The following is an 11,521-nucleotide window of genomic DNA, read 5'->3' as shown; positions in this document are numbered from 1 at the left end:
CCTAAAGAATGCAGAGATGAAAATAGACAGCAGCCATAGCATGGCTCACCCCCCTCTGGAAGATGGGGATGGACAGCCTTGGACCAGTCTGATCATTCTGTCTGTCTGTCTCACAAACAACCTCAGCTATGAGAGAGGGGGGGCAGGAGACAGCTCTGCAACACATAAGTGCATATACAGTACACACACACACAGTCACACACACACACACACACACACACACACACACACACACACACACATACGCTCGCGGGTACGTGCACACACACACATACACACACGCACGCACGCACGCGCACACACACACACACACACACACACACACACACACACACACACACACACACACACACACACTTCACCTTCACCGTGTCTCTCATTACCAGGTGAAGCCGACCGTGCGTTGATTCGCAAAATGGAAGTGAAGAACGCGTTAGTGTGTAATCACTGACTATCACCTCGATCTGGGGACGAATTAAAGGGCAACGCAATACCATCAGTTGGTACACACACAAATGACAGCTTCAATGGGATACAAGACTACCTCCGCCTCACCGTCAACCAGCACACTGCCTCTAACCACTGACGACAACAACAACACACACAGTGGAAGACTCTCTTATCTCTCATCCTGCAAGGCTCACCTTAACACAGCTGGGCATGTACAGGTTCATTCAGGTTCAGCGGGTTTTGCTTAAGGCACAGTGGCCGTATGTCTACCTCTGGGATGCTCACCAGCAGCCCTCGGATCATCATTATCCGAGGCGGCTGTGGCGCAGGAGGTAGAACCGCCGTCTAATGATCGTAAGGTTGGCAGACTGGCGGTTCGAGCCCCGGCTGGCACATGTCGAAGTGTCCTTGGGCAAGACACTGAACCCCAAAATTGCTCCCAGTGAGAGGGCCGGCCCCTTTCATGGTAGCTTGCCGCCATTGGTGTGTGAATGGGTGAATGAGAGGCCGTTGTAAAGCGCTTTGGATAAAGGCGCTATATAAATGCAGTCTGTTTCCCTGTCTGCTGCAGTGTGCCATAGTGAGCTGCTGCTATGACTTTACCACCAGTGAGATCGCATACAGTACAAATACATTCTAAATCAGCAGGATAGAGGTGGGTGAGATTTCAGTGAATCATCCATCCACCCAGTCATAGCAGGAAAGAATAAGCTATGCTCAGGCTTGGAGCCATTGGCAGTCGTCGTGCTCGATTTTTTGGGACACTGGGAAAACAATACAGGGGGGGTAGTAGATGTCTCAGGAGGGACAGTTCAGGTGTAAGCCTGAAGAGATGGAGGTCTTCAGTCAAGATAGGAAGTTAGGTAGTGACTCTGCAGTCCTGACAGCAGTGGGAAGCTCGTTCCACCAGCGGGGGAGCCAGTATAGTGAAGAGACGTGACCGGGTAGCGCGACTCACTCTGTCATGTTTGTCGGCCTACAGTAATGTAAATACAAAAGGTTAAACATCTATGACAGGACCGTCTGTTGATTCTGTGAGGGTTGTCACAATAATGCACAGATCCATAGGGTACCCCGTAGATGATGATGATGATGATGATGAAGACGATGATGAAGATGAGGAATAACAGTGATAACGATGCTAAAAGAGTGCTGTGTTCTTGCTGTTCTGTGTGTCTGCTGGTTCTTTTCGTGATAAGTTGACTGTGGTGTTCCGTTCATTGGTTTGTTCATTTTCTACTAATTAATATGCTTCATACGCTATGTTGCATACAGCCTGCGTTTACAAGCACACCTGAACCAATGGGAAAGGAAATAGGCTGACTCATTTTCTGGGTAACAAGATTTTAACTTAGCCACACATGCTGGAGTGCATTGTTTATAAAGGACTTACAGTGCAGGAGGGGGTATTCCATCAACGTCGCTATCCATGTTTATTTTAATCTCACGAGACAAAATAAGCCTAGATTTTCCTTTAGTGACATTGATGGAACACCCACCAGGTGTCTGGTTACTATTTGTCCATCGCTCCACTATCTCTGCTGAAACAAAGCAGGTGAGAAGCACAGTTTGTCTGTTGACCAAACTAACAAGAATAAGGTGACAGTAAAAATGCATTCAAAGTCTAGGTCTGCTGCCATGGGGAAATGTGTCCGTTATACAACACAAAGCCAGGCTACAGAAAGTCAACGATCAGAGAAAAATGGCTAGCAAAACAATTAAATAGTATGTTTACCCTTAAAATGAATGATTCATTATTACTTGAAGTGATGCTTACCGATGAGAAGTAGTGTTCCAACTGCTAACCCACCACCTATAAACAACAGGATGAAACAATTGAAACAATGTATTGGTAGGCAGATAGTCTTTAATCCAGCACAATATAGAGCATCAACACACATCTCACTGATGTCAATTGCATCGCATTGCTGTTCACTAAGGCAAGCAACAAGTAGGCTGCACAGTTTTGTCTGCCCACTTATCATACAGATGAAGTCAGTGTGTTTTAGATGAGATGCGTATGTGAGTAAATAAGCTGTCATCAGAGGCTACTGAACAGAACACACTTTGATTTTGTTCTGTTCAGTAGCCTCTGATAACAGTTTATTTACTCACATACGTATCTCCATATTGATATTGTGTAATAGCCTTATATATATATATATATATATATATATATATATATATATATATCACTGATGAGTGAATGGGTATTCACATGGATATACAACATAGAGGGAGGGGCAGGTATCTACAGTACAGTAGTGCTGGGGCCTGGAGGACATGCTTGCTGTCTGATACACTGACAGCTGCCAGTGAGTTCATCTTGCACGTTTGGACTCAGTAAGGCAGGAGACATGCAGTCATATCAACGGCAACAATATCAGGTGTTAGATTACTAAACAGTTCAGGGTGTTGTGCATGGATTAATAAGTCAACGTTAGTGGCAAACTGACCGATCACATAGTCGAGCGACGTGACACCTGTAGAAACAATCAGCTGTCCGTTTTGGACCGAGGGTCTGGTGCCAGGTATCGAAACGAGTTTACTTCTTGATTTCTTCTGAAAACTCGTGGTATTGCTGCACGGTAAACGTGCTCCGGTGTGTTTATCCACGTTCCTCTTGGGGGCCGCCATGTTTTTCTTTTTTATCCCGTGTAACGAATGTTGATGTTGTGGATCTCGTTGAGCCAATCGGAGACGGGATTGTTGCTCTCGCAGCCAATCACAGACGCGGTCTTTTGGTTGGTGCTGTCAAACCTCGCAGTCTGTGTTTATCCCAGCTGTCAAAGCAAAGGGCAGTTGTGTGTAAATGCTGTATCTGTATCAACATTACTGTCCAAACCGTACGGGATTGTGAAGCGGTGAGTTGATTGCATTGTCGAGTATGAGAAAGGAGCGGTTCATATGTGACCACCTCTCAGTGCGCGTTTTGACGCATCCATATCCAGTGCTGCTGCAAGCAATGAATGAGTCCAGCCTCCCATTCTCCATCTCTAATACATAGAAGGGCTTAGGTAGCCTACATGGATTCGATATGAATATTCCCGACAGCTTGTCATTTGAATGCTTGATCATGTTAAAATAAGCTTGATTGTGTAAGTGTGATTGACAGTTGGAGATTACATGTCTGACCTTTCGGGCAGATAAAAGTTACCGAACAAGACGCTTGTTTAAACGATTAACTATTCGCGACAAAACAACAATAGACCACTAAATCAATCAATCGGCCACTAAATCAGTGCGCTCACATAATATCTTAATGTTTTAAAAACACACTATGCAATCAGCCTCGACTCTAGAAATCATATTGCTAAACATAGCCTACACATCCTGTTATTGAAATCCTGTCATTCTTGCGTCAAACTTCTCCCACCAAATAGCCCTAGCTCCTATGTTATGGAATAACCTTTTTAAATTTAAGATAGGCTACTACGTAGTTTTTCCCATATGCAATGTAATCATGTAAATTGTCATTATGTCAAAATAAACCTGTTTTAGGTTAGTTGTAGTAATGGTCATATTTGTGTCAACACATGAACATATAGCCTAGCTACATGGATATATATTCATCATTCCAGCATGTTTGATATCCAAGACAAGTAGCCTATTATAACAAATATTTTTGGTTGTAGGGACTTTATTTTTCCATGATAAGGACCACTTCTTAGGAATAATACCACTTCATCAGTCAACCATAATGTTGAAAGAATCTTCCAGAACTGACCAATTAATGGCATGAGGATTTGCCCAGCAAATGGGATTAGGCTTGTTTTTGGTCATGTGACCATGGGGCAGAGCCAAGGTGATGACATGTCATGGGCTGTCAATTGGGGGGTGGCAATGTAACAGATTAACGTATCTTTAAGCCGAGTTTTTGCAACAGAGGTGATGTGGAACAATATCACTTGTGGTTTGGCGGGACATAGCCTATACAGTATAAGACCAGTAGGTAACTGTACAAACCATGTTTTTACCAGTGTTTTGGGTGTTTAACATTACTATGATAATTCCCCTTTGTCTAGACTCAACTAATGTACCGTTGTGGAAACAAGTAGGTCAAGACTCTTCGTTAACCTCTGGCCCTTCCTGGTGCTGTGATACCAGGCCCTGTTAGGGGCTGTGTCCGTTTGTCCCCCGAGGTCCAGGTCTGACCCCAGCCCTCAGGCATAAGACAACACACAATGAGTGCTACCTCTGACCCTTGCCTGCCACATAGACCCAGTACAGGTCACAGAGGTACTGCGGTCCAACCCAGCACTAGAATGGGCCTACTACCACTCACCCATAGGGAGGCTGTGTGTCTATGTGGTGGGTGAAAAGGACTGAGGCAGCACAGGATACACGGTGGAGGGACCGCCAACTGCTCACTTTACGAATTGCTCTTAGCAGAGCCGGTCCTGTTGTTTTGACAGCACTTTGAGCTTAACGGGCGCTGACAGGAGACCCAGGGACTATAGCGAGATACTGACAGTGACAATACTGGGTGTTGTGCAAAGCCTATAGGAGGCAAACGAGAGGCACATCTCAAAAGGAGGATACTGCTGTGGTCAAAGTTTTTTTTTTTATGTTTTTTTTGGGGAGGTTGAAATACAGTGGAAAATTCTATCAAACTTGTAGGAGAAGATAAGGTCAGAGGGGAAATCAACCCATTTCCACCAAGCCTACATCCCGAATCCCAGTTTAACCCCTCCGTGGCCCTACGGTCCTGTAAACAGCATCCAAGTCCAATCTGTGGCCGCTAATTGAAAGAAAATAACATCTACCCCGTATTTCTATGTGTCATCCGTCCCCTGCTCTATTATTTCAATGTTGTCAGTTTTATCGATCAGCGTATCTGATTGTGCTATATAATAGCCACAGTCATAACATGTCATGCTTTTCCTGAGTGCTTTGTTTTGGTCCCCCCTGTCATACTCAGCTGGCTAAGGGTGGCTAACAGGGAGAAGGAGTAGAATGGCTGTGTCCGGGGGGGGGAAGTCAGATTGCCGTCAACGTGCTCTGTGTTTGTTTGGTTAGCCTCGAAAGGAAACTAATAGTCTTGGGGTGCATGGACAATTAGAGGGGTAGGGTTTTTATTCATGTCCTTTTTTTTGTAGCACATTTCCAAACGTTATGTATTTTTAGCATGTGAGTTTCCAGCAGCTGGAATATGAGCCTGGCATAATATGCTACTTTTACACTCTTTATTTAGCATGTCCTGTTAACCTATTTGTGAATGTTTAGATTAGGTTTCAAAACGACGTGGCGATAAATACAATGCGTGGCCAGCTGAGGGGTAGGCCCTATTCTTCTGACGCGATGCGTGGTTCGGGCGGGGTGGTGTCGGCTCGGGGGGCGGAGAGGAGGGGCGGCCTTAATAGTCAAAACACAAACTCAATTGTGAAACCGATATGAAGCCCGACCAGATCTGTCAACAACTCTCTCTCTCTCTCTCAACACCACCGCCACGCCAGCCCCGCGCAAAGAGTCATCGGTCAATACAATAAAGCTTAGTCACTCCATTTTCCATTCCGTGTCATTGTAAGGGGCCTCGAGCCAAACTTCCTTTTGAATCCGAGGCAGTTGTATTCATATCAGTTGGCTATTATTTGCTCCGTCCGTCCGACCCCATTGATTGCAAGGCGTTAAGCCCCTGCCTCCTCGAATAGTCACCCCGCTCAGCTGTTTCACGGCTGTGTTGCCGTTAGCAACGTTGAAAGGAGCAATGCAGAGATCAGCGGCTTCAATCGGGTCTCTGCTGGGGGGAGCGGAGGAGGAGAGAGGGGGTAGGTTAGATGGTTAGATATAGTGGGGTTGTGTGACTTGTGTCTTTGGCATCTGTCACTCCTTGATCCAGCCAGGTGTCTGTGTCTAAATCAGCAGGATTAGCTCTGATTGGACTGATAGTTGCACAGAGAAACCCCCCCCCCGTCCTCCTCCTCCTCCCCGGTCATCCGGAAGCCTTCCCCGTTTTTTTTTCTATCCCACATTGAGATCAAATGGAGCCTCCTGCTTTAGCTTTTTCGCGGAGATCAGCGAGCCACCCTCTGCTGCCTTCTGGTGCCCAGAGAGAAGACATCAGAGGTGGGATTCATCCCCCCCCCCCACTGCCTCCCCTCTCCTCTCCTCTCCTCTCCTCCGACTCCCCTCCCATCTGGGCTCCTCAGGGAGAATGGTCATATCTGACATGGGGGCCTTGTAAGCCTCTTAGCACTCCAGCGGCCCAGCCCCTCTCTCTCAGCCCATGTTTTTCTAATTTCGGGGGGGGGGGGCCATCAGGACTCCCTTTGTGGTTGAAATAGCCTGGGTGTCGTTGACAATTGACTGGTGTCACCAGAGTCAGACCTCTCAGGCCAGAGGAACCAGGCCTAGCGATTCCCAGCGGAAGCTCACTGTACCGTGTTTCTTCATTCGACCTTACGGTCGTTACGATCTCCCCTGCTCTCGGTTGCCCCCCCACAGTACGGCGTCGTTAGTGAGAGGCGTCCGCTTACAATAACTTCCTTATTGTCCATAAACAACACACACACACACTCACTCCCTTCTCTGTCTCGTTCCTGTCTCTTCCTCTCCGACGCGTCAACGGTTTTTCTACCGCGGTCCCTCGTCGACGATAACGTTAGTTTCCCAGCTGCCCCCCTGTGATTTCCAGAGGAACGTCGTCGGCGCGAGTGAACGGTTAAGAGGATCACAGAGTTAAAAACTCCTCACACACAATGGGGTGGTTTTCCATTGGCAGGCCGGTCGGTCTGGGATCCATCCCCCACCCCGCCCCCCCTCCTCCCCTCTGTCGCGTTGGGCCCGGGACCGTAGGAGGGCCAGCGGCCACAGATGGTTCTGCTGAGAGGCCCGCGCTGCCGACTCCCTTTTGTTTTCCCGGGGAACATGTTGGCCGTGTAATCCTGGATTAACAGAGAGACTTTGGGTTAATTTCCAGCTGTAATACAGCGTTCAATTAATGTCACTACTAAAGCCCCCCAACACACACACACACACACACAGGGTGTTAGAGGAAGATGGTTAGGGTTAGTGTTCTACACACACCCAGGGTGTTAGAGGAAGATGGTTAGGGTTAGTGTTCTACACACTCGCGGGGGGATATGAGGGGGGATATGAGGCAGGATATGAGGGGGTGACAGAGATCCAATCGGAGGTCTCTGCGGACGTGTCCACCTTGTCGTGCTGAATGTCAATTCGGAGTCCCGGCAGCTCCCGGACACACACAGACACACACACACACACGTGGACGCATTTTCACTCACTCACACACACACACACACACACACTTATGTGCACACTGTAAACACATGTACTCACACACACACACACACACACACACACACTTGTGTGCACACCGTAAACACGTGTACTCACTCACTCACACACACACACACACACACACGTGCATTCTCTCTCACTCACACACACACACGCATACACACACACACACACACACACACACACACACACACACAATATCAGTGACAGAGGGTGCCGCAGCAAAACCAGGCGGCTGCATATGGGCCCTCTCTTGATATCAGCCACTGGCCGTGTGATCTTATTATGCAAAGTCCCCTAATCCCTCCCTACCTACCATGGATGCACACAGGAATGGGGGGATGAAAACACAGATACTGTCGGAGCGGTGTGTCTGGGGGTGGGGGGATGCGGGGGGGTGGGGGGTCGTCCGCTGGGTCGTGGGGGACGATGAGGAACAGATAGGGGCTTGTTGCGGTGCTGATCGTCATATATGATTTGATGATTTGTGAAATCTCTGACCCTCGGCTGTGACGGAACCGGGGCTCGTGGAGGGTGGAGGCTGGAGGCTGGAGGGTAGAGGGTGGAGGGTGGAGGGTAGAGGGTGGAGGCTGGAGGGTGAGGGTAGGGGGTGGAGAGTGGAGGGTGAAGGGAGGAGAGTGGAGGGTGGGACCCTGGAGCCAGGCTGTGGCTGCGGAAGGGGGGCTCCTAGAATCAGGGGGGCTTAGTGCTGCCCAGTGATACCGTATCAGCCGTGGGGAGTGAGACAGTGAGGGACAGAGGAGTGTGGAGAGGATGAGGAGGTGGGGGGACAGAGGATATGAAGGTGTAGGGGCCGGAAGATGAAAGGGTTTTAGGGTTAGAGTGATTGTGGGGGGGGGGGGTGACTGGGGGAGAGATTGGTGAGGAGAGAGAGAGAGAGGGGTGTATGCAATAGGCATGAAGGATGGATGGTGATATGATGCGTTTTGTGTAGCTATGTGCAAGATGCTGTGTGCCTATCAAATATTGCAATACTCATTGTGTAACCTTAAACATACTTTAAGTGTGTCCACTCTCAGGACAGAAACTGACCACTCTGAGTCAGCATGCGTTTCTGTAACTGGACCTGAGCCAAATATAGAGATGGGGACCAGTTGGGATATAAGGACAGTGGAGCCTTGTGGTGGTCAGCCAGGTGGTAGACTTATATGGGTACTGGGGTCAATAGATCAGTATATTTGGGAACGAACGGTCAGCTGACTGAGAGTCAGGTAACTGGTGACCGGAACAAACAAACCGTTATGGTAGGGAAGCAGAGGCAAGCTAGCTTCTAACTTTAGTATGTAAACATGTATGACGGGTGACCGATGATTGGCAAGGGACAGCTGTTTCCGGTGTCAGCGGAAAATCTAGCATATAAGGCCGCTACAAAGTGTCATTAGGAGCGAGTCTCTCACCGTTGCTTGCCGTGTGTATTGAGAGGCTGCCCAGCGCTGTATGGGAATAAATCTATCTTCATTGTCTACCTTGAGCATTAATTCATTATCATAAGGAAGCAACACCTCTCGGTCTCCGCATTCATCTGACATTCATCTTATCAAATTGGCGTTTAACGAACAGGATCCTAGATTCAGCGAGACAGGTAAGGCAGATAAACCAGTGTGGTTGTGTGCTTAACCTGAATTGTTGTTCTAGAGAAAAAAAAAACCTGTAATTTTTTTCCTTGAATGAAGGAAAGGGGATGAATTTGATGATGGGGGGGCCAATGATTAAAATTGACTAAATATTAAAGCTTGAGTATTGCTGTGTACATTGAAGGTCATTGATCCACATATAGGATACGTTATAAAGGACAGAGATGCTAGGTGTCACTCTGGAGGAGATTAATACTGACACTGGATATTGATTAATTCATAGAAGAATTGATTAAACGGAATTGGGCATTCCGTGGGTTTTTATTTATGTTTTATCTGTAAGGTACAGACATTTGTTTATCTGTAAGGTACAGACATATTGAGGTATTTGACAGGAAATAAGGTGAACTGCAGCACGCTTGAGTCAATTGAAACTATGAAGTAGAATGTTGATTAAGATGGTTAAATGAATAAGGTATTGACACGCAAGTGGTTATGGTATGTAATTTGAAGTGTGATTCAAAGAAAGTGTTTAAGTGGTCTAATAATGTGGGTTTATTATAATGAAAGATATAGGTCAGCGGTAAAAAGACAGTTGTAGGACGATAAGAAGTTGAACGGATACGGTATTTGTGTTAATGTTAGAGCGCAACAGATTTGAGTGACAAGATTGATTTATTGAGACAGGAGAGAACAGATGAGACGTGGATTAAGTGACCTTGATGAGACGCAATGCAACAGACTGAATTAAAGTATATGACACGAATGGTGTAACTATAAAGCTCTAACGAGACAATTTAGATAAAAGAATTCCTTTTTACTAACATTGTGTGCAGTGTAATTAATCAAACATGGGGAATCGAATGTCTAGGACAGCAAATTGTGAAAAACGGATTATTAAGTACAAGTCGGTTAGGGACTTGCCACAAGGGGAAAAGAAATCTATTAAGAAACTATTGGAAATTGATCCACACATAATTGATATTCCGATAAAATACACTGATACAGTGACACCAAAAGGATGGATTTTACTTAAATTAGGACCATTCTATGCAGAACCATTTCTAACAAAGATTGCGGAATGGAGTGACGATAATTTCCCAAGTATCGGGAGTTTTGAAAAGAATAAACTAAAGATTATTGATGAATATTTGATATCAAACAAAAGCATTTGCGACCCATTATGGGATATTGATTACATGAAAGAAGTCTATCAAGCATGGGTAATAATGTCTAATCAATGGCCTGGTAATATTGTCAGAAAGAAGGAACACAATAGGTTTAACCCTATACCCAAGGTAAAGGAGATACAGAGCGTTTCTCCTCCTGTACAGCCGGAACAGGCGGAGCAGACTGTGATACGCAGCGTGGTTCGGGTGCAGGCACCATTGTTAAATATAGAGGAGAAAGTACTGTATAAACCATTAACCCTAACCGACGTATCTGCAATCATAGTCGACGCACCCAGACCCTTGATTAACCCAAAAGGATTCATAAATTGGTATGAAACAATGTTGCTACATGGTAATTTGAATGGCACGGATTTAAGATACATTCTGATCACGTTAATGCCAGATGTTGAAATTGATACTTTGATAAATGCTTGTGAAACTTTGAATGAAGATAATGATGGGCCATGTAGAGGTAATACAATTAATGAACGATTCCCATGGTTTAATAAACAACACAAAGTGACTCATATTGAACAATTAACCAAATTTCTAAACGAACATGCCAGTCAAAACCGTGATATCTCACAAATTCTGAACTGTAAACGTAAGCCTAATGAAACAATGTCTGACTTTGTAATCAGATTCCAAAATACCTGGAGAGAGAAGGCGAATTTGGAATTAGATGACAAACCTAACGCATTCTTTACAAATATGATCCTAGATGGTATTGGAGACAAGTCGAAAAACTTCAAATTATCGACACCAGACATTTTCTCAATGACACCAGCATTGATTGAAAAACGAATAAGGGAATTAGAAGCTTTGGGATTGTTTAATAAGCGATACCAACCACAAGTCTTGGAGCTGGCGCAATACGCGGACCTAGAGGGTTGGAATGAATACTAAGCATTATGGGTAATGAAGTCTTACGTGAAGCATGTCGAGTGATAGAGTTATAGGGAAATCATTGAGTTAAGTAATAATAATCCTTGTATTGATTAACATATTGTAAACAAATGATAAAGAGTGAAATGAATAACTATT

General features: G+C 45.8%; 1 protein-coding gene across 1 annotated transcript in view; it reads right to left on the bottom strand.

The window, feature by feature from the left end:
* elp4 (elongator acetyltransferase complex subunit 4) overlaps window positions 1–3,087 on the bottom strand; it is a gene marked incomplete at its 5' end in the record, with an annotated part of 67,002 nt that extends 63,915 nt beyond the window's left edge. Inside the window, 2 exons of the mRNA XM_080525898.1 lie at window positions 2,228–2,263; window positions 2,907–3,087. Coding sequence (XP_080382024.1) covers window positions 2,228–2,263; window positions 2,907–3,087 — 217 coding nt within the window. The remainder of the gene's footprint in view (window positions 1–2,227; window positions 2,264–2,906) is intronic.
* Between the last annotated feature and the right edge of the window lie 8,434 nt (window positions 3,088–11,521).

This window comes from Nansenia antarctica (assembly GCF_963989245.1).
Source record: "Nansenia antarctica genome assembly, chromosome: 1".
Classification (NCBI taxonomy): Eukaryota; Metazoa; Chordata; class Actinopteri; order Argentiniformes; family Microstomatidae; genus Nansenia; species Nansenia antarctica.
The sequence above is the reverse complement of the archived record's forward strand: the minus strand, read 5'-3'. Positions and strand labels throughout refer to the sequence as shown.